The 24,487-nt window shown below is 44.6% G+C and overlaps 1 protein-coding gene and 1 long non-coding RNA gene across 2 annotated transcripts in view; both read right to left on the bottom strand.

Moving 5' to 3' along the window:
- The window catches only part of LOC137434504 (fibrillin-2), a 360,988-nt gene extending 352,644 nt beyond the window's left edge, over positions 1 to 8,344 (bottom strand). Inside the window, exon 1 of the mRNA XM_068127594.2 lies at positions 8,033 to 8,344. Within this exon, the coding sequence (XP_067983695.2) occupies positions 8,033 to 8,169 (137 nt within the window). The 5' untranslated portion in view covers positions 8,170 to 8,344. The remainder of the gene's footprint in view (positions 1 to 8,032) is intronic.
- Positions 8,209 to 24,487, bottom strand: part of LOC144894033 (uncharacterized) — a 29,933-nt gene continuing 13,654 nt past the window's right edge. Inside the window, exon 2 of the long non-coding RNA XR_013624720.1 lies at positions 8,209 to 8,344. This is a non-coding gene — a long non-coding RNA (uncharacterized LOC144894033). The remainder of the gene's footprint in view (positions 8,345 to 24,487) is intronic.

Genomic DNA, 24,487 nt, shown 5'->3' on the forward strand with positions numbered 1-24,487 from the left:
AAGACTTATAAGGAGGGAAAATTTGCAGTCGCGATGAAATCTTTAATCCGGCCGAGACTTGTCTGTTTCGCAGGAATTCGTGAGGTCGTCGATTCCAAAATGAAACTGAATGGTATTCATTGAATACTTACCCTGCACAGTCTTGAGAAGGACTTGGTGCAAGCCAACTCTTCTGTTTTTTTTAGGGGGTTTTGTTTGATCCAAGATGGCGCCTGTACTACGTGACCAATGACGTCATAATTATCATTAGAACAATTATACAGGAGGAGCCGCTCATATTCTGAAAATTTCGTGTTCATCGGACGAACAGTTGCAGAGGAATTTTTTTTTTTCATACTGATCAGATCAAGCGTTGTACTTGTCGAATTATGACGTCATAATGGAGGCACCTATGACATCATCATTAATATATGTTATTCCCCAAGGGGAGTACTTGACAATGAGCCATGTTTAAATTTTTTCCATCAAGCGGTTTTGGAGATATAGAGGTGTAACGTTTTTCCAAGATGGCGTCCGTACCACGTGACCTATGACGTCATAATTATCAGCAAAATAATCTACAGGCAGAGGCGATCCTAATGTAAAATTTCATGCAAATCGACCAACGGTTGCCGAGAAAATGAATTTTAAAAATGCAGACACGGCACACGTACGCACACAATTGCTTAACCCCGCCTTTCACTTCACGAGCGCAGGGTAAAGACTAGACGGTATTCATAGAATACTTATCCTGCGCAGTCAACTTGTTGCGAGTCAACTCTGCTGTTTTTGAACATTTTTTTTCTTTGAACCAATATGGCTCCCAGACCACGTGAGCGATGACATCATAAATGTATATTCTCTAATATAATTGTTGCATAGATCATGCTCAATACATTTAAAACCGATCAGACTAAGCATTGTCCCTGTCGAATTATGACATCATATTTACGGCACCAATGACGTCATCGTTAACAACACCTATTCCCCATATGGAGTTCTTTACAATGAGCCATGTTTAAATTTTTTCCATGCAGCGGTTTTGGAGATATAGAGGTGCAACATTTTTGGTTTTTCCAAGATGGCGCCTGTACCACATGAACTGTGGCGTCATGATTATCATTAAAATATTCTACAGGAGGAGGCGCTCCTATGGTCAAAATTTCATGCCCATCAGATCAACAGTTGCTGAGAAAAAAAAATTCACAATGATCGGATAAGTGTTGTACTTGTCAAGTGATGACGTCATAACGAAGGCACCGATGACATCATCATCAACATATCTCATTCCCCATAGTGAGTACTTGACAATGAGCCATGTTTCAATTTTTTCCATTGAGCGGTTTGGGAGATTTAGAGGTGTAACGTTTTTTCAAGATGGCGTCCGTACCACGTCACCTATGACATCATAATTCTGACTAAAAAAAATTCCACAGGCGGAGGCGCTCCTTCGGTAAAATTTCGTGTCAATCGGACGAACGGTTGCCGAGAAAATGAATTTTTAAAATGCAGACGCGCACACGTAAGTACCCGAATGCTTAACCTCGCTTTTCGCTTCGCGAGCGCAGGGTATCGAGTGAGCGAGAGAGGCAAGTGAAGAGGGCGGTCGGTGTACGTGTCGCTGGGGGACTGACAAGGCCGGCGGTTCTTCTCAAGCTCTTTGACACCGAAATGGGCAGACTTTATCAGTGTAACGAAGGCCAGAGCTTTCATGCTAATCATATTCCATTAGCGAAGCCTTGATGTGAGTGTTGTCAAACACCCAGGGGCCAAGAAGCCAGGATCCAGGGCAGCACCAAACCAAAGGAGCAAAGTTACCCTTGTGGCGCCTTTTTCAGACGAGGACGCAAGGACATGACGCCCTGTTTTGAGGCAGCGACTGGCACGCAGATGTGGGGATGCGAGGCGGGGACGCCTATGGGGGGAGGAAAGGCCTTTGAAGAGCTTGTACTGTATTGAGCTCGGCGCCCCTCAGCCTGGCACCAGCGCGACCTCCAAGTAGCCCAAAAATGCACATTGCTGTCCCATTCAAAAGTAAAGGACCGTTATTGGTGAAGAAGGCAGATTTGTTTTCGGATACAAGAAATTCTTCTTCTTTTGTAAACGCTTCCGATTAGGCCAGACCCATCAGGAGAGGTCATGCAACTTGGAAATATAAGAAAGGACTCCACATGAAATTTTTTATGCCTCCGCCGACAAAGTCACCGGAGGCATCACGCTTTCGGGTTGTCCGTCCGTCCGTCCGTCCATCCGTCCGTCCGTACGGGCTAAACCTCGTTTTTCTCAGCAACCATATGTCCGATTGAGACGAAACTTTCAGGGTAGGAGTGACACCCATGCAGAAAGTTTTTATGACAATTGTGACGTCGTAGGCCACGTGGTATGGCAGCCATCTTGGATTAAAAGCAAATAATTAAAATATTATTTCTCGGAAACCGCTGTATGGAAAAATTTGAAACTTGGTACATTGTCAAGTACTCCCAATGGGGAACAAAAGCGTGATAATGATGACATCACAGGCGAAGTGGTATACCAGCCAAAAATGTTTTAATCGAATTCCTTATCCTAAAAATCTAAAATTGCATGCACATGTTATATGACCCGTTTGTATTGAAATATTACATTTATGACATCATACGTCACATGGTTTGGCAGCCATATTGGATTGAAGGGAAATATTAAATAATTATATCTCTGAAACCGCTTACTCTATCGATGCGAAATTTTACAAATATCATCTAACAGCATTGTTGCATATAGTTTGAAAATGATGATTTCATAGGTCATGTGTCACGTGGTTTGGCAGCCATCTTGGATAGAAAAACGAACCTTATCCGATCAACAGTAAACTTCACAAACGTGATTTCCTGCCAATACATATGCAGAGTGATGGCATCTACGCGTTGTGGGACTATGTGGAGGCATAGTGGCGACACAGTCGCATTGTTCTAGTTTTTTTTTAATGTAAGAGTGTGTAACCATGGAAATGCCCTTGTATTTCAACAATTCCTCATTTGAATCTTAGGCACAAAATAGCCTGCTGTCAAATGTTTTTCGTTGTCCTGTAATGTCGTGCAGGAAGTCCTTTACCCGTGTTCCGATTTGCTGAGAGTGACGGTGCCAGAAGCATTGTTGAGCACTGCCTATTGTCAGAAATTGTTGTTGTATAATGGCAAATATTGTAGAGTCAGAAGTTCGTCTCTCATGGTGAATATTTTGCATTTAGCAAGTCCGTGCAGGTAGGATGGCCCAGAAGTACGCACACTCACCTCAAAGCTATCTAGCCTGGGTTCGAATCCGGACCCACCTGTAAACCGTCATCCTGGTGATTCATCAATGTGTGTGCCGTCCCTAGGATTGACGTGAAATAGTGCGCCCCTTCTGTTGGGATTAGTTGGTGGATGTTAAAGATCCCACGGTGTTTTTTTCCCAAATCCCAAGATAAAAATCCCAAAAACAAATTTTCATTGTTTTTCGATCACAGAAAAAAACATTATGTTGCTAGTTGACAACGGCTACGTTATGCACAGTGAAACTGATGTGTCGACCATGAAAAGTTTCGTTCATGAATGCAAAAGATGGGAAAATGTTTTTTTCTTTTCTCCAGGGCAAAATCCTCTTTGGCTCCGACGAAGGGATAATGCAAGAAACGCTACGTTGGCATCGCTTCCAACAACAGATAACATGCCCTTTCCAACTACTGATTGATTAAACCAAACATTCTCATTGCCTGCCGACACACAACATCACTATAGCCTTAACCAAGATGGAGTATGCCTGCGTTGCTGATCAGTAACAAGTTAGACAAAAATAGTTTAATAATTCGTTCATACAAATTCCAAAACTGCTTTAATTTAGTAAATAACGAATCGGACAACTTACAGAATGCCACAGTTATTGTATATACTGTACACACATGCATACATGTATACATACATACATATCTGTCGCTTCGTTGACGGACTAATTAGTTGTCTCCTCTCTTTCTGCTTAAAGGGGGAGGGAAGAGAACGGGGGGGGGGGGGGGAGGTGTGGAAGGAAGAAAAGGAAGAAGGGGAGGGGGAGAGATGTACTGCATATACATATTTTGGGTGCGGGGGGTGGGGGGGGGTTGACAGGCCCCTCCGTTTTGGAGGGAGAGAGAGACAGGAGGACAAATTGACCTATGCAAAGAATGCTTTAACCTCAGTGTTGCCCAGGTAAAGGAGGTAATTGAAATACACTCTGCCAACACCACCAGGGGACACTGCACGGTACACACTTGCATAGATAATTTATCCCCCCCCCCCTCAGCCCCCTACATCCCCATGTTAGGCCTTGGCCACATAGCCTATGTTACCCCCCACACAAAGTTGTATTTGTACCGCGAGTTCGGAGTTTGTAACTTAAAAGATGTGGCCGTGCATAAGGACGAAAGGCATATAGACAGCCACAGAGAGGGAATGGTACATACAGAATATATATATATTCTGTTCCAGGGTCTAAGTGTCCTTGCTTGTACATCCTTGCATTTCATGATAATAACAAAGGGTACGAAAAATATATATATATTGCTGCGGTTTTGAGATTGGCACATTTAAGTCATTAAAGGTTAAAGGGTTGCCCCCCCATAGTCACACGAGCAACATAGGCCCATTTATAGTATAGTTATGTCTTAGTATGTGTAAGAATAGGTCATTTCCCCTCTTAGTACCTGCGTTGTGTAAAGACATGAGAGTAGGCCCCATTCATTTTGCGTCCACCCTCCAATTCTACCTCTATGGGCGTAATCCATCCCACGCCCCATTTGGCTGACCACTAGTCGAGTAACACGAGGTAGGCCTAAAAAGGTGGGGGCGGCGTTGAGATCGGGAGTGGCAGAGGCGATGACGGTAAGAGCCACCAGCCAATCAGAGCTCGAGCAGAATGGCGTGAGATGGCGTGGTGAGGCGCGTCTGGTGAGTTCCAGAAGGTTCGCGGGGCGTGCCTATATAAGCCGCTGCTAAAAGCCCTTGAACAGGACTCGCAAGTGGAGAGCGTTAAAGGACTTGCAGAGGATACGCGCGTGGTTTGAGGACTTACAAGCAGGACTTGCAGAGAGGGAGCTTGATAAGAGGACTCGCGTGCACACGGCAGTGGCAAAAGGACCTGCTCGTAAAGGACTTGTTGGGCAGGACTAGCGTGGGAACACTTGATTGAGAAGGACTTGTACCAGTGGCGAAAGGACTTGCAGAGAGGGAGCTTCATAAGATGACTCGCGTGCACATGGCAGTGGCAAAAGGACTTGCATTCCAGGACTTGTTTGGAGGGACCTGCTCATAAAGGACTTGTACCAATGGCGAAAGGACTTGCAGAGGATATGCACGTTGTTTGAGGACTTGCGCAGAGAGAGAGAAGAAGAGGCATTGAACTGTACAAAGTATGCGGGCGCAGCCAGACGCGCCGGTAACGCATATTGCGCTTTTCAGCCACGCGAGTAAGCGCGGCCATAGCCACAAGTGAATAACTGCCAGCCGCACCAAAGTCCGCTCCCTACCATTCGCCCCGTGATAACCCGCTCCATTCAGACGGCACGCGGCGAGCTCCTGCTTTCACCCACTTCCATCTCCAAGGGACGTGCCGGGGACCGGAGAGAACTGCACAAGAGCCATCCTTGGGCGAGCTGGTGAACATCATCCTGCTCATCAGCAATCCCCATGTGAGTGTGTGTGAGATGGGCCCGTGTCCTTGGGTATTAAGAATAAGACTGTATAAGCTGCGCTGTGTCTCTTCATCCTGTACTGTACATATGTGTAATAGTAGTTAAACCATTTGTTCTTCCTTTCTTCCCAATTCGATCGTCTTTGTGATTTCGCCATTGACTAAGCGTGGTACGAATAGAACCGCTTGAATCAGGGTCTCGTAAGTAATAACGGCGCGGATCACGTGAATGTAACCGCTTGGCGTCTCACCAACACACGTGGTTCGTGCGGGGCTTATTTCCTCGATTCCAGGGCAGCGCGAGTACTTAGGTAACAGCGAATTTGGTCCTGAAACCCTATTTCGCGCTGTCCGGGAGGGACGTAATAGGTCCCGGGTCGCGCCAGGTCAGTCAAAGACAAGGGGACTAATCTCCCCTTGGTAAGTGGAGAAGGCCGGCGCCAGATCCGCAACAATATATATATATATACAGTCATGTGAAAAAGTAAGTACACCCCATGTAAAGTTTTGACTTTTTCAACATATTTCAACATAAAGCTATTTTATTTTTATTTTTATTATCTTCATTTCAAAAATATTGATTGATAAAGGTGATATAATATAACAAATATCAAACATTTACACTTTGTAGTCCATTGTATAATTTAAACAAACATAAATGCAAATTTTACACTTGGAAAAAATACAGACGGTCCAGACCCTTGGCTCTCATTGGTGGTATTGCCCCCTTTGGCAGAAACAACCTCAAGTAGGCGTTTCTTATAACTGTCTACCAGTCTCTGACATCGACTGGGAGAAATCTTTGCCCACTCCTCCATGCAGAATTCTTTCAGCTGTGCGATGTTTGAGGGGTTTCTTGCATGCACAGCTCGTTTCAAATCCCCCACAACATCCCGATGGGGTTTAGATCCGGGCTTTAACTTGGCAATTCCAGAACCCTCCATTTCTTTCTTTTCAGCCATTCCTTGGTGGATTTACTGGTATGTTTCGGGTCATTGTCATATTGCAAGGTCCACCTTCAGTTGAGCTTCAACTTTCCGACAGATGGCCTCACATTATCCTCAAGCACCCTCTGGTACAATGAATAAATTCATAGTGGATTCTATGATGGTGAGCTGCCCAGGCCCTGATGCAGCAAAGCTGCCCCAAACCATAATATTTCCACCTCCATGCTTTACAGTTGGTATCAGGTTCTTGTGGTCAAATGCTGTCTTTGGTTTTCGCCAAACATGTCTTCTGATACTGTGGCCAAATAGCTCTACCTTTGACTCATCTGTCCAGAGCACATTGTTCCAGAAGTGCTGGTCTTTGCCTAGGTGTTCATTGGCAAACTTTAGTCTTGCCCTGATGTTCTTTCTGGACAGCAAAGGTTTCCTCCTGGCACACCTCCCATGTAGATCAAATTTTTGCAGCCTCTTTCTAATGGTAGACTCGTGCACTTTGACATCAACAGTGGCAAGAGCTACCTGTAGGTCCCGTGATGACATTCTGGGGTTCTTAAAGACTTCTTTCAGCATCTTGCTGTCTGCTCTCGGGCTGAACTTGCTGGGGCGGCCTGGCCTGAACAAGTTGGCAGTTGTTTGGAATCTTCTCCATTTGTAGATGATCTTCCGGACAGTCGAATGATTGATTTCAAATTGTTTGGAGATATTTTTAAATCCCTTCCCAGACTCGTAGGCATCTATAACCTTCTTTCTGAAGGCCTCAGAGAGCTCTTTTGATCTAGGCATGGTGACGCCGCACACTTCAACAACAAAGAGCAAACCAAACTAAATGTCTGAGGTTTAAATAAGACAGGTTCCTCCAAGATCCTCTCTAACGATGTTCTAATCATTTGCACCTGAGCTGGTACACCCGATTCTAATTTTAGGTATTTGAAGTAGTGATAAATGTAGGGGTGTACTTACTTTTTCCAAATGCGAAATTTGCATCTATGTTTATTTAAATTATACAATGGACTAGAAAATGTAAATGTTTCATGATATTTGTTATATTATATCACCTTTATCTGTCAATATTGTTGAAATGAAGATCAAATAGCTGTATGTTGAAATATGTTGAAAATGTCAAAACTTTACATGGGGTGTACTTACTTTTTCACATGACTGTATATATACATATCCATAAAATAATATATTTCATATTGGACAAAACTCTTAGACATAACAATACTTTCGTTCATTGTATGGAAGTGGTTTGTCTGAAGCAGAGCTTGAAAATGGTGCCCATCGTTATCTTGGTTATCACCAACTATTGTTAGAATGCTACCTAATGGACCCTCCTCTACATTTTGCCATGAAGTTGCCCCTCTCAGGAGACATAGAGGATGGAGGGAGAGGGGAAGATAGCGAGAGAGATGATGGCTGGCACTCACCCTTTGAGCACATCATGGCTGCCACGCCGGCGAGCCCTGCTGCCTTCACCTCTCCGACCAAAACCCCTTTTCTGGGCCATGGCACCCAGGAGTGCAGACATGAAAAGAAACAGATGGACCAGGTAGCAATGGTCCATGGCTGTGCACGGTACTTGGTATCCCGAGTAACTCCTGTAAGTACTTCAGTCTCTCGGCTGGTGGTTTCACTCCCACGGTGCGGAGATGAAACACACCCTCACCCCGCCCGATGACCGACTCTCACCAAAGCCTAAATTGTCTGCCACATCGTGTGTTTCCTTGACAAGGTTCGTTCTGTGAAAAGAAAAGATGATGTTGGAAACAAGGTGATGATGATGCTTGATGTTTTCCATTGACATGGCAGGTATTAAGTAAGTAGTTTGGGTCGTGATATAAACAAATAATGTGGTGTTTAAAAAACAAACAATCTGGTTTCTTTAACATTGTGAAACACTTTATAATCCACTTTGCACTGAAACTACTCAAAATCTTGAGAGAAGGCAAAATGTTTGTGAGATAGGGGCAAGAGAGGGGGGAGCGAAGGGTATAGCACATTATTTTTATTAGAGCGAGAGAAAGAGAGACAGAGAAACAGAGACAGAGAGACAGAGAGACAGAGAGACAGAGAGACAGAGAGACAGAGAGACAGAGAGACAGAGAGACAGACAGACAGACAGACAGAGAGAGACAGAGAGAGAGACTTTGACTTTTGAAGCTCTTTTATTATAAAGGTAAGAAAACCATACAAGTCATGCAAATAATAAAGTCACCACAATTCAAAACATGTGCAGCCAAACAACAACAATAAAAACACCAAGCACTAAAATAAAAAACTTAACAAACCATGATCAAGTTTACAAAACCCACCCTTTGCACACCATTTTTCCACAAAGGTTTGTAAATCATCTTTCATTTGGCAAAAAGAAAATTCCAAGCGTAACCTTGCCATGACTAGAGCCTTAAACACAATTACCACATCACATAAAATATCAGCATTTGCCAGGAGCTTTGCTTTTCTTGTTTTGTAAATTGCTAATTTTCCAATAGAAATTAAGAAATTAGCAAGAGCAGTCTCAGAGCGTTTTTTATAACTAAGTGGTGTTCCAAAGATAAAAACACGTGTAGAAAAAGAAAAGTTCATACGATTAAAAAAAGTTGATAAAAAACCAAAGAAGGGAAAGAGTCTTGCACAATCTACGTAAGCATGGAAAAGGTCTTCAGAAATCATACAAAAGGGGCATTCCACTGAATCATCCTCATTAAAACGATGTAATAAAACATTGGAGGGCAACACCATATGGGCGAGTCTCCAAGCAATATCACCAGTCCTTTTAACAATCGGTGAAACATACATTGCAGACCATTGCGGATGGGAGGGAGACCCAGAAGGCAGTTTCTCTTTCCATCGAGCCCCAAAAGAAAGAGGCTGTAACGAGGGAAACCGAACTGAGATACACAAACGATACAGTCTCTTTTTATCCTTGCTGGAAAGTGGCGATGAGGATAGCAAGATAGATGTTGTGGCGCTATCAGCTGGCAGGCTAGAGCTAGCACAGATCTGTGGTGGTGTATGGTGGTCACCAATGTTGGCGGTTGAGCTCAGGCCCAGGTGCCTAAAAACACACAGGATTTCCTGTAGGACCTTGGCTACGCTCCTCAAAGATCTGATGCCAGTTCTTACTTGAAGATGTCCTGCGGAGAACCAACTGTTACTGTTACAGTCACGAAGGTCCCGAGTCGTTTTCACGCCAGCACTCACAAAACGTTGCACAAAGGCACGTGAGCGAGGAATAGCAGGAAAGAGGGCATTGTAGAAAAGGGGTTCCCGGAGGAACCTTTCACTGTTGTATGTCTCCATTTGGCGAGTTATTGAAATGGACCGCCAGACGTTCAAGACATCTTGGTAAAAGTCAGGGAGCAGCGAAGCATCGACATATTGCAGCTCCATGAAGAAGAGTTCACAATTGTACCCAAGCATGCCGGCTTGTTTTAGTATACAGTTTGCAGTCGATTTCCAGGGCAAGGCCTCCAGAAATATAAAACGACGAGCTGTGGAGACTCGGAAGGCCATCACCCGACAAAGAATGTCCACAAGCCCATGACCTCCTTCTGCCAGTGGGAGGCAAATAGTCTCTGGCTTTAGCCAGTGTTTGCCATCCCAAAAGAAGTCAAGTAAACATTTTTGGATTGACGACACCAACGTTGCAGGTGGCTGCAAGGCAATCATTTTATGCCATAAGAGAGGGGCCACCAGGTTGTTAATGACCAGGGCACGACCTCGGAAAGACAAGGTCGACAAAATTCCTCTCCATCTGTTTAATTTGTTGCTGATTTTGTGGAGCAAACCATCCCAATTCCTTTTGACAAAGCCTGGGGTTCCAAGGTAAACACCGAGGTATTTCACACCTTCTTTTTCCCATGTCAAATTCATAGGGAGAATTGGAAGGGCAGAAGGTGGCGTACCGCCGACCCAAACTGCTTTGCATTTCGACCAATTAATTTGCGTTGTACATGCTTGAGAGTAAACCCGTAGGCACTCAAATAGCAGAGCAATGTCATTACTGCTGCGAACAGCAACACATACATCATCAGCATAGGCCGAAATGATAACGGGATTTTCTGAGGGAGTCACTGAAAATCCCATAAGAGAAGATCGTAAACTAATCAAAAGGGGCTCAATGCAAAGAGAGTACAATATTCCAGATAAGGGACAGCCTTGCCGAATTCCCCTCCCAATCCGCAAAGGTGAACAGAGACCATCATTGATTTTGATCAAGCTAAAAATGTGATTATACAATAAGGATACATATGAAATAAAGGATGCCCCAAAACCAAATTGCTTTAAAATGTGAAACAAATACTCATGATTAACAGAGTCAAAAGCCTTTTCTTGGTCAATAAAAAAGAGACCGGTATGTTGTTGTTGAAATGCACACACATCCCACCGGTCTCGTACCAAAAAAATGTTATCGTGCATAGATCTGTGCATAACACAGTACGATTGATCCTGATGTATAACTGTGCTTAGAACAGTCTTTACACGGTTAGCTAGCGTTTTAGCAAAAATCTTGTAATCTGTGCAGAGAAGAGAGATTGGATGCCAGTTCTGTATCAATTGCAGGTCGTTTTTCTTAGGGATAAGGCAAACAACTGCACGCCGACAACTAAGGGGTAACAATCCCTCACGCAGACTGTATAAAAACACTGAGTGCAAAGCAGGACCAAGCATGTCCCAAAAGGTTTTATAAAATTCAGCTGGTAGCCCATCAAAACCAGGAGCCTTATGATCAGCAAGGCCATCGAGCGCAGTTTTAAGTTCACCGAGAGTAATGTTCTCATCCAAGACATGCCGTTGATGCTCATCTATCTGCGGTAAATTGGTCGTAATATTCTGCATTGCAGGCACATCATTGGGCTTAAAGGAAAACACATTCTCAAAATAAGACCGAACAAAATGAACAATCTCCGTATTATCACTAAGAATATGCCCATCACTAGCCCGAAGACTAAGCATTTGCTGGCTCGCCTTCGTCGTCTTCTCAAACTTAAAGAAATCTTTACAACATGTGTCTGACGACAGTAAACCATTCACTCTCAGCCTGACTAAGGCACCAATACCATTTTCTTGAATTAATTCCTTAAGCAGAGTTTGTTTTTCAAAGAGGAGTTGACACCGTCTTTCATCACTGAGGACCTCAGCACCTTCCTGCAATCGTAGAATTTCTTGTTTCAAGGCATCAATACATAATTGTTTACTTTGAGAGCAATTGGTTTTGTATTGCTGACAGAAAACACGGATCTGCGCTTTAGCATAGTCCCACCACTGACAGAAATTTAGGAAACGATGTTGGAAATCCACAACCTTGTCCCAAAAAACCACAAAGGATGATTTAAAGAAAGGATCGCTCAGAAGTGAGGTGTTAAAGGACCAATACAGGGTGCGGCGTTTGAAACGAGGAAAAGAAAAGCACAGTTTTACCAAAGAATGATCAGAGAAGCCTGAAGGGACAATAGCCGTATATGTCACAAGGTTGACAGCAGAGTTAGGAATATAAAATTTATCAAGACGAGCAAGTGAAAGATGATTTAGTAAAACCCGACACCAGCTAAATTGCTGCAGGTTTGGGTGTTGTTGCCGCCATACATCGTTGAGGTCATGCCGCGAAATTATACTGGAAAGAGGCCTACTTGAAGCTGGATGTGGCTCTGCACTGTTCCTATCTAAAGTTGGGTTTACAGTACAGTTAAAGTCACCCCCTAAGCACAACAACGTATCAGAAGAGAGGTGTCTCAGGAAATTAAAGGACTGATTAAAAAAAGTTCCTCTATCTGTGCTATCGCTTGGAGCATAGACGTTAACAAACATAAATCGTTGCTGATTGTATGCAAGCTCTACAGAGGCGAGATAGCCTGGTACGATTTCCTTAAAGATGGGGGGGGGAGACAGACAAACGTGAACTGACAAAAAAAGCAATACCCGCACTCACAGAATCTGTATTACTAAAAAACCAAGTGCCAATCAGCTGTTGCTGCCAATCAGCCATGCAGTCTGCAGTGGCACGAGTTTCTTGCAATAAAAGTACATCAATCTTTTCCCTCCTGGCTAATTGCACAGTTTGGGACCGACGCAGCTGACTGCGCCCACCATTAATGTTCAAGCTTGCTATGTTCATAGAAACATAGGCAGCAACACAGCCATTACAGGTTTAATTCTTTCCTTGCTGTGACAAGGTACCTCTTCAGTCTTTTCAGTGATTGATCAGAAATATGAAGGGCCGCAGATTGTTGTACAACTTCCTGAGCCCCACTAATGAAGGCGTGAGTATCAACGAAGAAATCGCAGATTTTCACGCGCTTTTTACGGTAAGTTTTTTGTAGGAAATCCACGATTTCAGCAGGAGGGACAGAGCCTCGAGAGACATGCTCCGATGAGAAGTCGGCCTCACCATCACTCAGTGAGGCAACGGAAGAACCCCCATCAGAGTCACAATCATTGCATTGAGAGTCCATTGCCGAGGCAACGGGCTCATCGACACGAAAATCTGAGACTTCAGCACTATCACCCTGCTGACCATGAGCTTGACAACGCTCAGCTGCCTCAATGGAGGATTCCACAGACAGATCACTAGTTCCAACACACTCACCACTCCCCACAGAGGGAGGGGTGGCACAATCAACACAAGCTTCAGCAGAGGACACACATGGAGGCTCAACCTCACATGGAGGTTTACCCTCAGAACACTGGAGAGACTCAGGTGCTGTCTGGCCAACACATACATTTTCAGCATTTATCACATTACCCTCAGAGTATTCTGAAGGCGGGGGAGGTTGAGGAATTTCCTCAACTGGAGGAAACTGCTGAGGAGGAGGTCGCGCTCCACCATAACCTTCACTAACCACTTGAGCGAAAGTTGGAGGACCGGCCAAGACCTTATTATCAGGCTCGTTGAGGTCGCTAGAAGGTGGGAGGGTTCTTTTCCTGGTTCTCTGTTTGTCTACAATGGGGTCTGCATCAGCACCACCCATATTGTTTACATCATCGACAACGATCTCAGTATAGCCCTGCTGTTCATCACCATTCAGGCTAGTGACTCTATCTGTGGACTTTTTCGGGCACGAGTCCTTTAAATGACCATATTGACCACACTCAAAACAAACTAGAGACTCTGTGGAGACAAAGACCCGATAAGTGTGACCTTCGACCCTGAAAGGCAATACCGCATTTAAAGAGGTTACACCACGCGGTAAGATCATATAAACAAAACGACGAAAGGACATGACATGTTTTAAACGGTTATTTTTTCCTCGTACAGGAACCATTGTAACTGAAGAGACGACAGAACCAAGTTTGTTTAGTTCAGTAACCAGGTCTTTGTTCTTAAGGAACGGAGGAGCGTTAGAGAGAGAAATCTGAACTGCCGGCGTGTCGAGTGGACATACCTGAACAAACACGTCGGGAGCAAAGAAGAGCCCGTGCTCGACTATTTGAGCAACCATGGGCACTGTGGAAACAAAGATTACCACGCGTTTATTCATGCGAGAAGCCGCTTTTACATTATCCAAACCGATTAACTCTCCGACCGCAAGGATAATGACCTCCACATCGATTCCCGACGGAGGTGAGCAAACTACCCCATGCTTCCGGGTTAGCGCTTCAAGAGACGTGTAACGAGAGCTATCCGCCATCGTTTGCACGTTTAAACAAAGGATAAATGTATAAAGGGTTAATGAAGCCAAAAAGCTCCAGTAAACAAACGAAAAATAAAAATATTTACGAAAAAAGAAACGGAAAAAGTATTATGATTTGTAACACGAGGCGAAAAAAAACCCGAAGAGGGAACCGCCCTAAGGGGGAACCTTTACCGGTCTCACCACGTGTGCTCTCTCACTTTCTCACTCTCAAGAGGGGGGGAGGGATGATAACGTGGAAGGGTGACACACAAAAGACGGAACAAAGGTGAGAAAAGGTAAGGGGAGGGTAAAGATACAAACCACGAGCACGGAGCTACAATGCCAAGACACGAACAGACGCCATGACACCGCACCCAGCACACCGACAGCCGATAGGTGGCGACAGAGAGAGAGAGAGAGAGAGAGAGAGAGAGAGAGAGAGAGAAAGAGAGAGAGAAAGAGAGGGGGGAGCGAAGGGTATAGCACATTATTTTTATTAGAGCGAGAGACAGAGAGACAGAGACAGAGAGACAGACAGACAGACAGACAGAGAGAGAGAGAGAGGGGGGGAGCAAAGGGTATAGCACATTATTTTTATTAGAGTGAGAGAAAGAGAGACAGAGAGACAGAAACAGAGACAGAGAGACAGACAGACAGAGAGAGAGAGAGAGAGAGAGAGAGAGAGAGAGAGAGAGAGAGAGATAGAGAAAAAGAGAGGGGGGAGCGAAGGGTATAGCACATTATTTTTATTAGAGCGAGAGAAAGAGAGACAGAGAGACAGAGACAAGACAGAGACAGAGAGACAGACAGACAGAGAGAGAGAGAGAGAGAGAGTGAGAGGGCAGCGAAGGGTAGAGCACATTATTTTTATTAGAGCGATAGAAAGAGAGTCAGAGAGACAGAGACAGAGAGAGACAGAGACAGTGACAGAGACAAAGAGAGAGAGATAGAGAGAGACAGAGACAGAGAGAGATTTGAAAGAAGGGTTTCTGAGTTAGTTAGTCAGAGAGAGAGAGACAGAGAGAGACAGAGAGACAGAAAGGGAGACAGAGAGACAGCGAGACAGAGAGACAGAGAGACAGAGAGAGAGACTTGACTTTTGTGTGCTTTTATTATAAAAGTATCAAAACACACGGAAAACACCACACATTTTTACAAGAGAAGAAAGTTGTAAAAGCAAAAAAGATGTATATACATACAGTCACGTGAAAAAGTAAGTACACCCCCATGTAAAGTTTTGACTTTTTCAACATATTTCAACATACAGCTATTTGATCTTCATTTCAACAATATTGATAGATAAAGGTGATATAATATAACAAATATCATGAAACATTTACATTTTGTAGTCCAGTGTATAATTTAAATAAACATAAATGCAAATTTCACATGTGGAAAAAGTAAGTACACCCTTGGCTCTAATCGGTGGTATTGCCCCCTTTGGCAGAAACAACCTCAAGTAGGCGTTTCTTATAACTGTCTACCAGTCTCTGACATCGACTGGGAGAAATTTTTGCCCACTCCTCCATGCAGAATTCTTTCAGCTGTGCGATGTTTGAGTGGTTTCTTGCATGCACAGCTCGTTTCAAATCCCCCCACAACATCTCGATGGGATTTAGATCTGGGCTTTGACTTGGCCATTCCAGAACCCTCCATTTCTTTCTTTTCAGCCATTCCTTGGTGGATTTACTGGTATGTTTAGGGTCATTGTCATGTTGCAAGGTCCACATTCGGTTGAGCTTCAAGTTTCCGACATATGGCCTCACATTATCCTCAAGCACCCTCTGGTACAATGAAGAATTCATAGTGGATTATACAATGGTGAGCTGCCCAGGCCCTGATGCAGCAAAGCTGCCCCAAACCATAATATTTCCACCACCATGCTTTTAAAGTTGGTATCAGGTTCTTGTGGTCAAATGCTGTCTTTGATTTTCACCAAACATGTCTTCTGGTACTGTGACCAAATAGCTCTACCTTTGACTCATCTGTCTAGAGCACATTGTTCCAGAAGTGTTGGTCTTTGCCTAGGTGTTCATTGGCAAACTTTAGTCTTGCCCCGATGTTCTTTCTGGACAGCAAAGGTTTCCTCCTGGCACACCTCCCATGCAGATCAAATTTGTGCAGCCTCTTTCGAATGGTAGACTCGTGCACTTTGACATCAACAGTGGCAAGAGCTACCTGTAGGTCCCGTGATGACATTCTGGGGTTCTTCGAGACTTCTTTCAGCAGCTTGCGGTCTGCTCTCGGGCTGAACTTGCTGGGGCGGCCTGGCCTGAACAAGTTGGCAGTTGTTTGGAATCTTCTCCACTTTTAGATGATCTTCCCGACAGTCGAATGATTGATTTCAAATTGTTTGGAGATCTTTTTGAATCCCGCCCAGACTCGGCGGCATTTATAACCTTCTTTCTGAAGGCCTCAGAGAGCTCTTTTGATCAAGGCATGGTGATGCCGCACACTTCAACAACAAAGAGCAAACCAAACGAAATGTCTGAGGTTTAAATAAGACAGGTACCTCCAAGATCCTCTCTAACGATGTTCTAATCATTTCCACCTGAGCTGGTGCACCGGATTCTAATGTTAGGTATTTGAAGTAGTGATAAATGTAGGGGTGTACTTACTTTTTCCACCTGCGAAATTTGCATTTATGTTTATTTAAATTATACAATGGACTACAAAATGTAAATGTTTCATATTTGTTATATTATATCACCTTTATCTATCAATATTGTTGAAATGAAGATCAAATAGCTGTATGTTGAAATATGTTGAAAAAGTCAAAACTTTACATGGGGTGTACTTACTTTTTCACGTGACTATATATATGTGGACATTGAGCATGAGTAAAATTTACAAAAACAAACAACACCTCATCTGTAAAAAAAATCGTCGTTCACACTGCCGAAACTTATCTGGGCCGACACTATTCCTTAAAAGCAAAAGAGCACATTTTCATCTCTGCCACTCAATTTGATCTTCCTAGTTTTATAAATTGCAAGTTTAGCAATCCCGCACCGAAAATTCAAGAAAGGGACTGCTGTCTTGCTCTTGGTGCTCGTTTCATTGCCATATAGAAAAATTGGAACAGAAAAAACAAACTTAAATTTATAAAATAACTGTTGGAGGAAACAAAAAAGGGGTACCAATCTCCGACATTTCACGAAAGCATGGGTCACATTTTCAGGCTCTTCACAAAAAGGACAAACATTCTGTACAGAGGTATCAAACTTATTAAGTAAGTATTTGGTGACCAGGGCCTGATGAACTAATCTCCAATTTAAGTCTCCGGTTCGACCTAAAGTTGGAGACCTATACATCTCTTTCCACACTGGAGATAGGAACGAACTAGCCGGAATGATCTCCTCCCACCGATTTTTAAAAGGTTTTGTGAAACCCGGTATAAGCGGGCACCTCTTGAGGTATAAGCACCTCTTGGCATATCCCATAAATAACTTTTTTCCCCATCACATGAAACACACCACAACCATCTGTATTTGAGAAGACACACTGTTGTTTTTTTGAGGTGATTTGGAGCTCGGGGAAATAGTGACGAGAGTCCACCACTTCATCTGCCCCAGTCCACCCGATATTTAATTCCCTGAAAGTTTTAATCACAACTCTCAAAACTTTGTCCACCATTCGAGATGACCGAACCCCCATTTTTGATGTGAGAGAGCCGGTGGATAGCCATCCATTTAGGGAAGGCTTCATCAGGTCTCGCACTCTGTTTATTCCATTACTGGTGAAGCAATGTATAAATGACCTGGAGGATGAAATTTCAGGGAATAAAGGATTCAGAACCAATGGCTCATGCATATATTTTTTGGCATCGTAGGACACCTCTAATCGTTGTTTTCCAAGGACTTGCCAGGCATTCAAAAGGCTCTGATGAAACTCAGGGAGCAGAGTCGTGTTGACATGCTGCAGGTCCATGAGGAAGAGCTCTCGGTCATACTTCAACCCATCTGCTTCCTGCAGCCAAGCATTTGTGAGAGGCCGCCACAGGACACGCACACCATACAATAAACGCTTTATCGTCAACATGCGGAAAGCCATTATCCGACTCGGGACATGTATCAAGCTTTGGCCACCTGCATTTCGAGGTCTGCACACCACGTCTGGTCCAAGCCAATGGTGGCCTCCCCAGAAAAACTGAGTTAGAACCCTCTGAATGCCTGTGACCACGTATCTCAGAGGTTGGAGGGGGATAACCATATGCCAAATAAATGGAACCACCAGGTTATTTATTATTGTCACCCTTGCCTTAAGCGATAGAAGGTGGTGCAACCGTTTCCATCTAGCCAGTTTCTGCTTAATTCTTTCCAAGAAACAATCCCAATTTTTTTGTTCATATGCTTGGACTCCTAGAAATAACCCTAAATATTTAAACCCTTCTTTATTCCACTGCATTCCTCCTGGTAACACAGGCAGAGCTGAGGATGACGGACTGGGGCCCACCCATAAGGCAACACTTTTGTTCCAATTTACTTTCGCCGTGGAATTGAGCTCAAACTGGGACAGACATCGAGAGACCTCACCCACATCATTTTGGCTGGAAACAGCAACACAAATGTCATCCGTATAAGCTGAAGTGACCATTTTGTAGTTTTTTGTTAAGGAGACTCCTTCCACTGAGTTGCGGAGCAAAGCTAGTAAAGTTTCGACCGAGAGACTGTAGAGCATACCTGAAAGTGGGCAGCCCTGATGGATGCCTCGCTGAAAGGGCCAAGGGCGACATAAGCTGTTGTTTACCTTCAACAGACAGGATGCATTTTCATACAACAACTTAACATAGGAAACAAAATTTTGTCCAAAACCAGCTCTCCTTAATACAGCAAACAAAAAAGAATGGTCAACACTGTCAAAAGCTTTTTCTTGATCTAAAATAACCAAACCAAAACCATGGGATGTAGTACGACCGAAACTGATCAAGTCTCACCAAAAAAATGTTATCGTAAATAGAACGCTCGGGAACACAATAAGACTGATCAATATCAATCAAAAGGGGGATGACTTCCTTTAGACGTATCGCGAGCGCCTTTGACAATATTTTATAGTCCGTATTTAGGAGTGTCACAGGCCGCCAATTTGTGATGTCTTGCAAGTTCCCTTTTTTAGGAAGGAGACACAAAACTGACCTCCGGCAACTTAATGGCAATTCACCTTGTTCAACGCTATCATGAAAGATGTCAAGTAGAGTAGGGCCTAGAATGTCCCAAAAGGCCTTGTAAAATTAAACTGGGAAGCCGTCAAGTCCAGGGGCTTTCCCATCTTGGATTCCTTTAGGAGCAGCATTAAGTTCTCCAAGAGAGATGCCAGGCTCCAGTTGTTGTTGCTGGTCTTCAGACAGAGATGGGAGCAGTTCAAACATCCCGTTTCTGTTTTCCTGGTTCACCGTTCTCAAGGCAAACAGCTTTGAATAAAAGTTTCGTAATTCATTCTTGATGTCACTTTGAGAAGACAGAAGCGCACCGGCAGAAGAGCGCAGAGCGTGAATTTGTTGAGGGATTTTGACTGACTTTTCCAAATTGAAAAAGTCTTTGTTTGGTTTGTCAAGTTGGATATTGTCCATTCGCAGTCGGACGAAAGCTCCAGATGCATGCTCTTTCACCATTTCAGCCAGCAGTGTTCTTTTCTCTGACAACTGCTGGACATTTTCGTTGCATTCCAGATTTCTGCTCACAATAAAGTATATCGTTTTTTAAGGCAGATATCACACCGAGTGTGTTACAGGTATTATAACGACAGTATTGCTGGCAAAAACTCTTAATTTGGGATTTTGTGCAATCCCAGCATTGCCTTAAATTTAGGTAGGAAAACTTTTGCATTTCACATTCCTTCCATACCACTCTGAATGCTTCTTTGAAATGCTCACTTTGTAAAAGTTTGACATTGAAAGTCCAATATGCACTTCTACAAACGTGATGAGGTAAGCCACATACAGCAACAACCATGTGATGATCAGAAAAACCAGATGGCCTTATATAAGAATTCTTGACAAGATTTACCTTATCACGGTTAACATAAATTCTATCCAAACGAGCCATTGTCAAAAGATTTCTTGCGGCACAAACCCACGTGTACTGCCAGATGTTAGGGTTCTGTACCCGCAACACATCCACAAGTTGAAATTTTTTAATGAGCTGTGCCAAAGGCCTTGCACTCGGTGGATGAGGCTCAGGAGTGTTTCTATCAAGTTGTGGGTTGATGGTACAGTTGTAGTCTCCCCCCAGACAAACCAACATGGACAGGTCAATCGTGCTTTAAAAAACCCGCTAACTTGTGAAGAAAAGCACTTCTTGCAGAGTTAGCACTAGGGCAGGATACATTAGTCGTGCAAATCTTTTGGTTACCGCTGACAAACTCCACAGATAGTAAATGGCCCTTGCAAATTTCTCTACATCTGATCTCCAACGGCTGGAGTCCAGGATGTAACACTACTGCCACACCAGCCTTGGCATCAACGAAAGCACTGGAGAAAAAGTGGCAACCTTTAAAGATTTTACGCCACTCAACCTCAGAAGACTGATTTGCATGCGTCTCTTGTAACATCAGCACATCAATCTTTTTCATTCTGAAACATTTGAAACACCTGGAGGCGACGCACACAACTGCGACCACCGTTGATGTTTAAGAATGCTACTTTCATCTCCATTCTGTTAACTATTCATGAAGTTCCTTACCCGCTCGATTTACACATTTTCTTAGCCTCTGGAATTGAGGTTCTGACATGTTAACCTGATAAGGTTCACGAATCATGTTCTTTGCAGTCAAAATACAATCATGCAGATTTGGAAAGTAGTCTTTGATTTTTACATTTCTTTTCCTGAACGCTTCATCAAGGAAGTTAATAACATTTTCTTGAGAAACCATGGTGATGGTGTTGTCATCACCCACCTCAATCTATTGAGCACTTGACGCACTAAAGAGTGGAGTAGAAGAGGTTTCATCAGAATCAAGTGCTTCGTCTTGATCTGCACCTTTTTCTACTATTTGTTGAGCACTTAGTTTTGGAAACAGCAATTTTACAGGGTCAAGGACCTCCGCACTCTTTGCAGACCCTTCCAAATTTACCATATCCCCTGTGGCTATAGGTATGGCCCCCACCTCATCCTCCCTTTCATTTTTATCTGTCAGGGAAGGGTTAACGTTATCCTCACAGTCGCAAGGACTTTCCCCTTTATCTATTTTTTCCCCACTAGCAGATCGAGCTGCTAACTCGTCTGAGCGAGTTTGGTTATCAGGACAAGGACTTACCACATCCTGAGAGGATCGACTATTTTCCAGGTCATGCTCAATCTCGGCAAGTGGTGCAATCGAATCTTCAACCACTTTCATTCCCACCTTAGGTGGAGGGGTGGGGTTAGTCACCTCACGTTCTAAATCTATCACTCCCTCCCCCACCGCCCCGGTCGGAGTGGTCGGGTCTAGCGCTTCGCTTACCGCAGTGGATGCGGTGGGTGGCTTAACCACTCGATCTGCCTCCTCCCCATCGGTGTGCGGTGAAGAGGAGTCGCTCCTCACCAATCCTCCGCTTTCCTGCGGTGTAACCGCATTGGGGCAGGCACTCCTCACATGCCCGTAAGCCCCACACCCGAAACACGTCATCGCCTCCGAGGAGGCATACATTTTGTATTCAAAGCCGTCGATTCTCACACTCAACACGACATTGAGCGTTTTTACATGTGCAGGCAGTATCATGTACACCACTCTCTTGAAGGACATGACATGTTTGAATCGGTCGCAAACATTTCGCATCAGCACCATCGAAATCCTCGATACGACCTTACCGAACTTGCTCAATTGTTCACGTAAATCCTCATTTCTAATAAATGGTGGGATATTACTGATGTTAATCTTTACCGTAGGGGCTTGTAAAGCGAACACAGAGAGGAAGGTGTTCGGTTCAATGAACAATCCTGACAAATCTCACACTCTTACGATGTCTCTCCGAAAAGACCGACTGGACAACCCTCCCATCCACTTTCTGAATAATCCTCTCCAAGAAGTTCTGTCACTCAAGCTTTTGGGTCTCACTATCTGCCATGATCTTTCCTGGGAAAACCACATTTCAAATCTGGCCTCCGAAGCCAGTCGCCGACTGGGCATCCTCCGTCGTGCGAAGTCCTTCCTTGGCACACCTGAGCTCCTCACCACATACAAGGCTTTCATCCGCAGCTCAATGGAATACTGCTCTCCCCTCTGGGCTGGTGCTCCTGCCTCACACCTTGCTCGGCTTCACGCTGTTGAAACCAAAGCGTTCAGAATCATTGGAATCTCCCGCGATGAAGCTAACTCCAAGGGCCTCTCACTCACTCACCGCAGGCAGGTTGGTGGTCTTTCCGTCTTCTACCGACTCATCTCTGGCCTTGCCCCCCCCCCCCCCCAGCTCTCTCTGGGCTCTGTCCCGCAAATATTCCTACAGGTCACACAAGATCTGCCTGCAACCCTCTTATGGTTAAACTGCCAAAATCAAGACTCTCTGCTCACCTTCACTCCTTCATTCCTCTTTTCTCCCGCCTCGGGAACAAACTCCCTCACTCTCTTCAATCCCACTCCACCCTCCAGGTCTTTAAAACAGCTGTTCACCACCATCTCTTATCTTCCCCCATCCAAAACCTTGATCTTTTCTACCCCCGCTAATTTCACCCCAAATCCACTTTTTTTAAATACCAACTTCTGCTCTGGAAGTCCTTGGTGTCCTTGTGTTTTATACTTCTCCCTCCCCCCTTCCCACGCCTCCTCCCCCCAAGCCCTCTCCCTCCCACACATCTCCCTGCTCTCAAATGTTATGTTTGTGTGCTTCCCCCTCTCTCCCCATCTTGTCTTCCGCTCCCTCATTTTATATATTTTGTTTGTCTGGTTGATTTGTTTGTGAAGTAAATGTTAGCTCTTTCACGAGCCTCGATTCAGTATACAAAAAAAAAAAAAAGCCTTGTTCGACTACACTCGCTACCATGTGCTCCTCGGACAAAAATACGACGAATTTCTTATTCATCCGAGAGGCAGCGCGAATACTCTGTGCACCAACAATGTTTCCAATGGCGGAAAGCACATCGTTAATTTCCACCTCATTGGGAGGAACACAAGCAAGCCCGTGTTTACGAGTTAGCGATTAGTAAGTATCAATGCGGAAACGTTCGCCCGCCATTCTAACTCGACCAAAGACACGTTCGTAACCGAGAACTGAGAAAACCCAATGTTTGTCGAACACCAACAAACAGATCAGATTTAGCCTAAAGCCATTAAACACAGCCACAGAGTGAAGAAAAGACCTCCCCCCGGCGGCCATACCAGACCGCCGGCTTAGGACCCTCTCAACACCGAACTGTGCTCTCTCTCTCTCTCTCTCTCTCTCTCTCTCTCTCTCTCTCTCTCTCTAAGACAAAGGTACAGAAAGTATGAAAACAAAACGCCAAAGCGCACAGGATGGAAAAAGGAGAGGGATGGGTAGGGCAGGAGAGGAGAAAAACACACAAAGGACTCACCACAACACAGAGCAGTTGCTCACAGCCGCCATGACGCCACACCCAAATCGCAACAGCCGGCAACACACACACACACACACACACACACACACACACACACACACACACGAGACAGGAGAGAGAGACAGGAGAGAGAGACAGGAGAGAGAGACAGGAGAGAGAGACAGGAGAGAGAGAGAGAGAGAGAGAGATGAGAGAGAGAGAGAGAGAGAGAGAGAGAGAGAGAGAGAGAGAGAGAGAGAGAAGCGAGAGAGGAGAGAGAGAGAGAGGAGAGAGGGGAGGAGAGGAGAGGAGAGAGAGAGAGACAGGAGAGAGAGAGAGAGAGAGAGACAGGAGAGAGAGAGAGGAGAGAGGGGAGGAGGGGAGAGAGAGAGAGAGAGAGAGAGAGAGATCTAAAACATTCTTTCAGCTTATGCTATGTGGCCACGTGGCTACTGCCTCACGCAGGGGTGTGGGGGGGCTTGGGAAGAGAGGTGCCGTAACTTCTCTATGTAAATGTGTACCGTGTAACGCCACCTGGTGGTGGTGGCAGAGGGTAGAGGGTATTACACCTTTTTACCTGTGCAACGCTGAGGTTAAAGCACTCTTCACATGGGTAAATTTGGCTCCCCCTCCCCTCTCTCCCCTCTCTCCTCTCCCTCCCCTCCCTCCCCTCCCTCCCTCCCCTCTCTCCCCTCTCTCCCTCTTTCCCTCACTCCTTCTTCCACCCCTTCCCTTCCCTCGCCCCTTCGCTAACCTCTTCCCTCCCCCGCCCCCCCCCCCCATTAGACAACACCGGGTA

This window comes from Myxine glutinosa, chromosome 10 (assembly GCF_964187855.1).
Source record: "Myxine glutinosa chromosome 10, kmMyxGlut1.1, whole genome shotgun sequence".
NCBI classification, from domain to species: Eukaryota; Metazoa; Chordata; class Myxini; order Myxiniformes; family Myxinidae; genus Myxine; species Myxine glutinosa.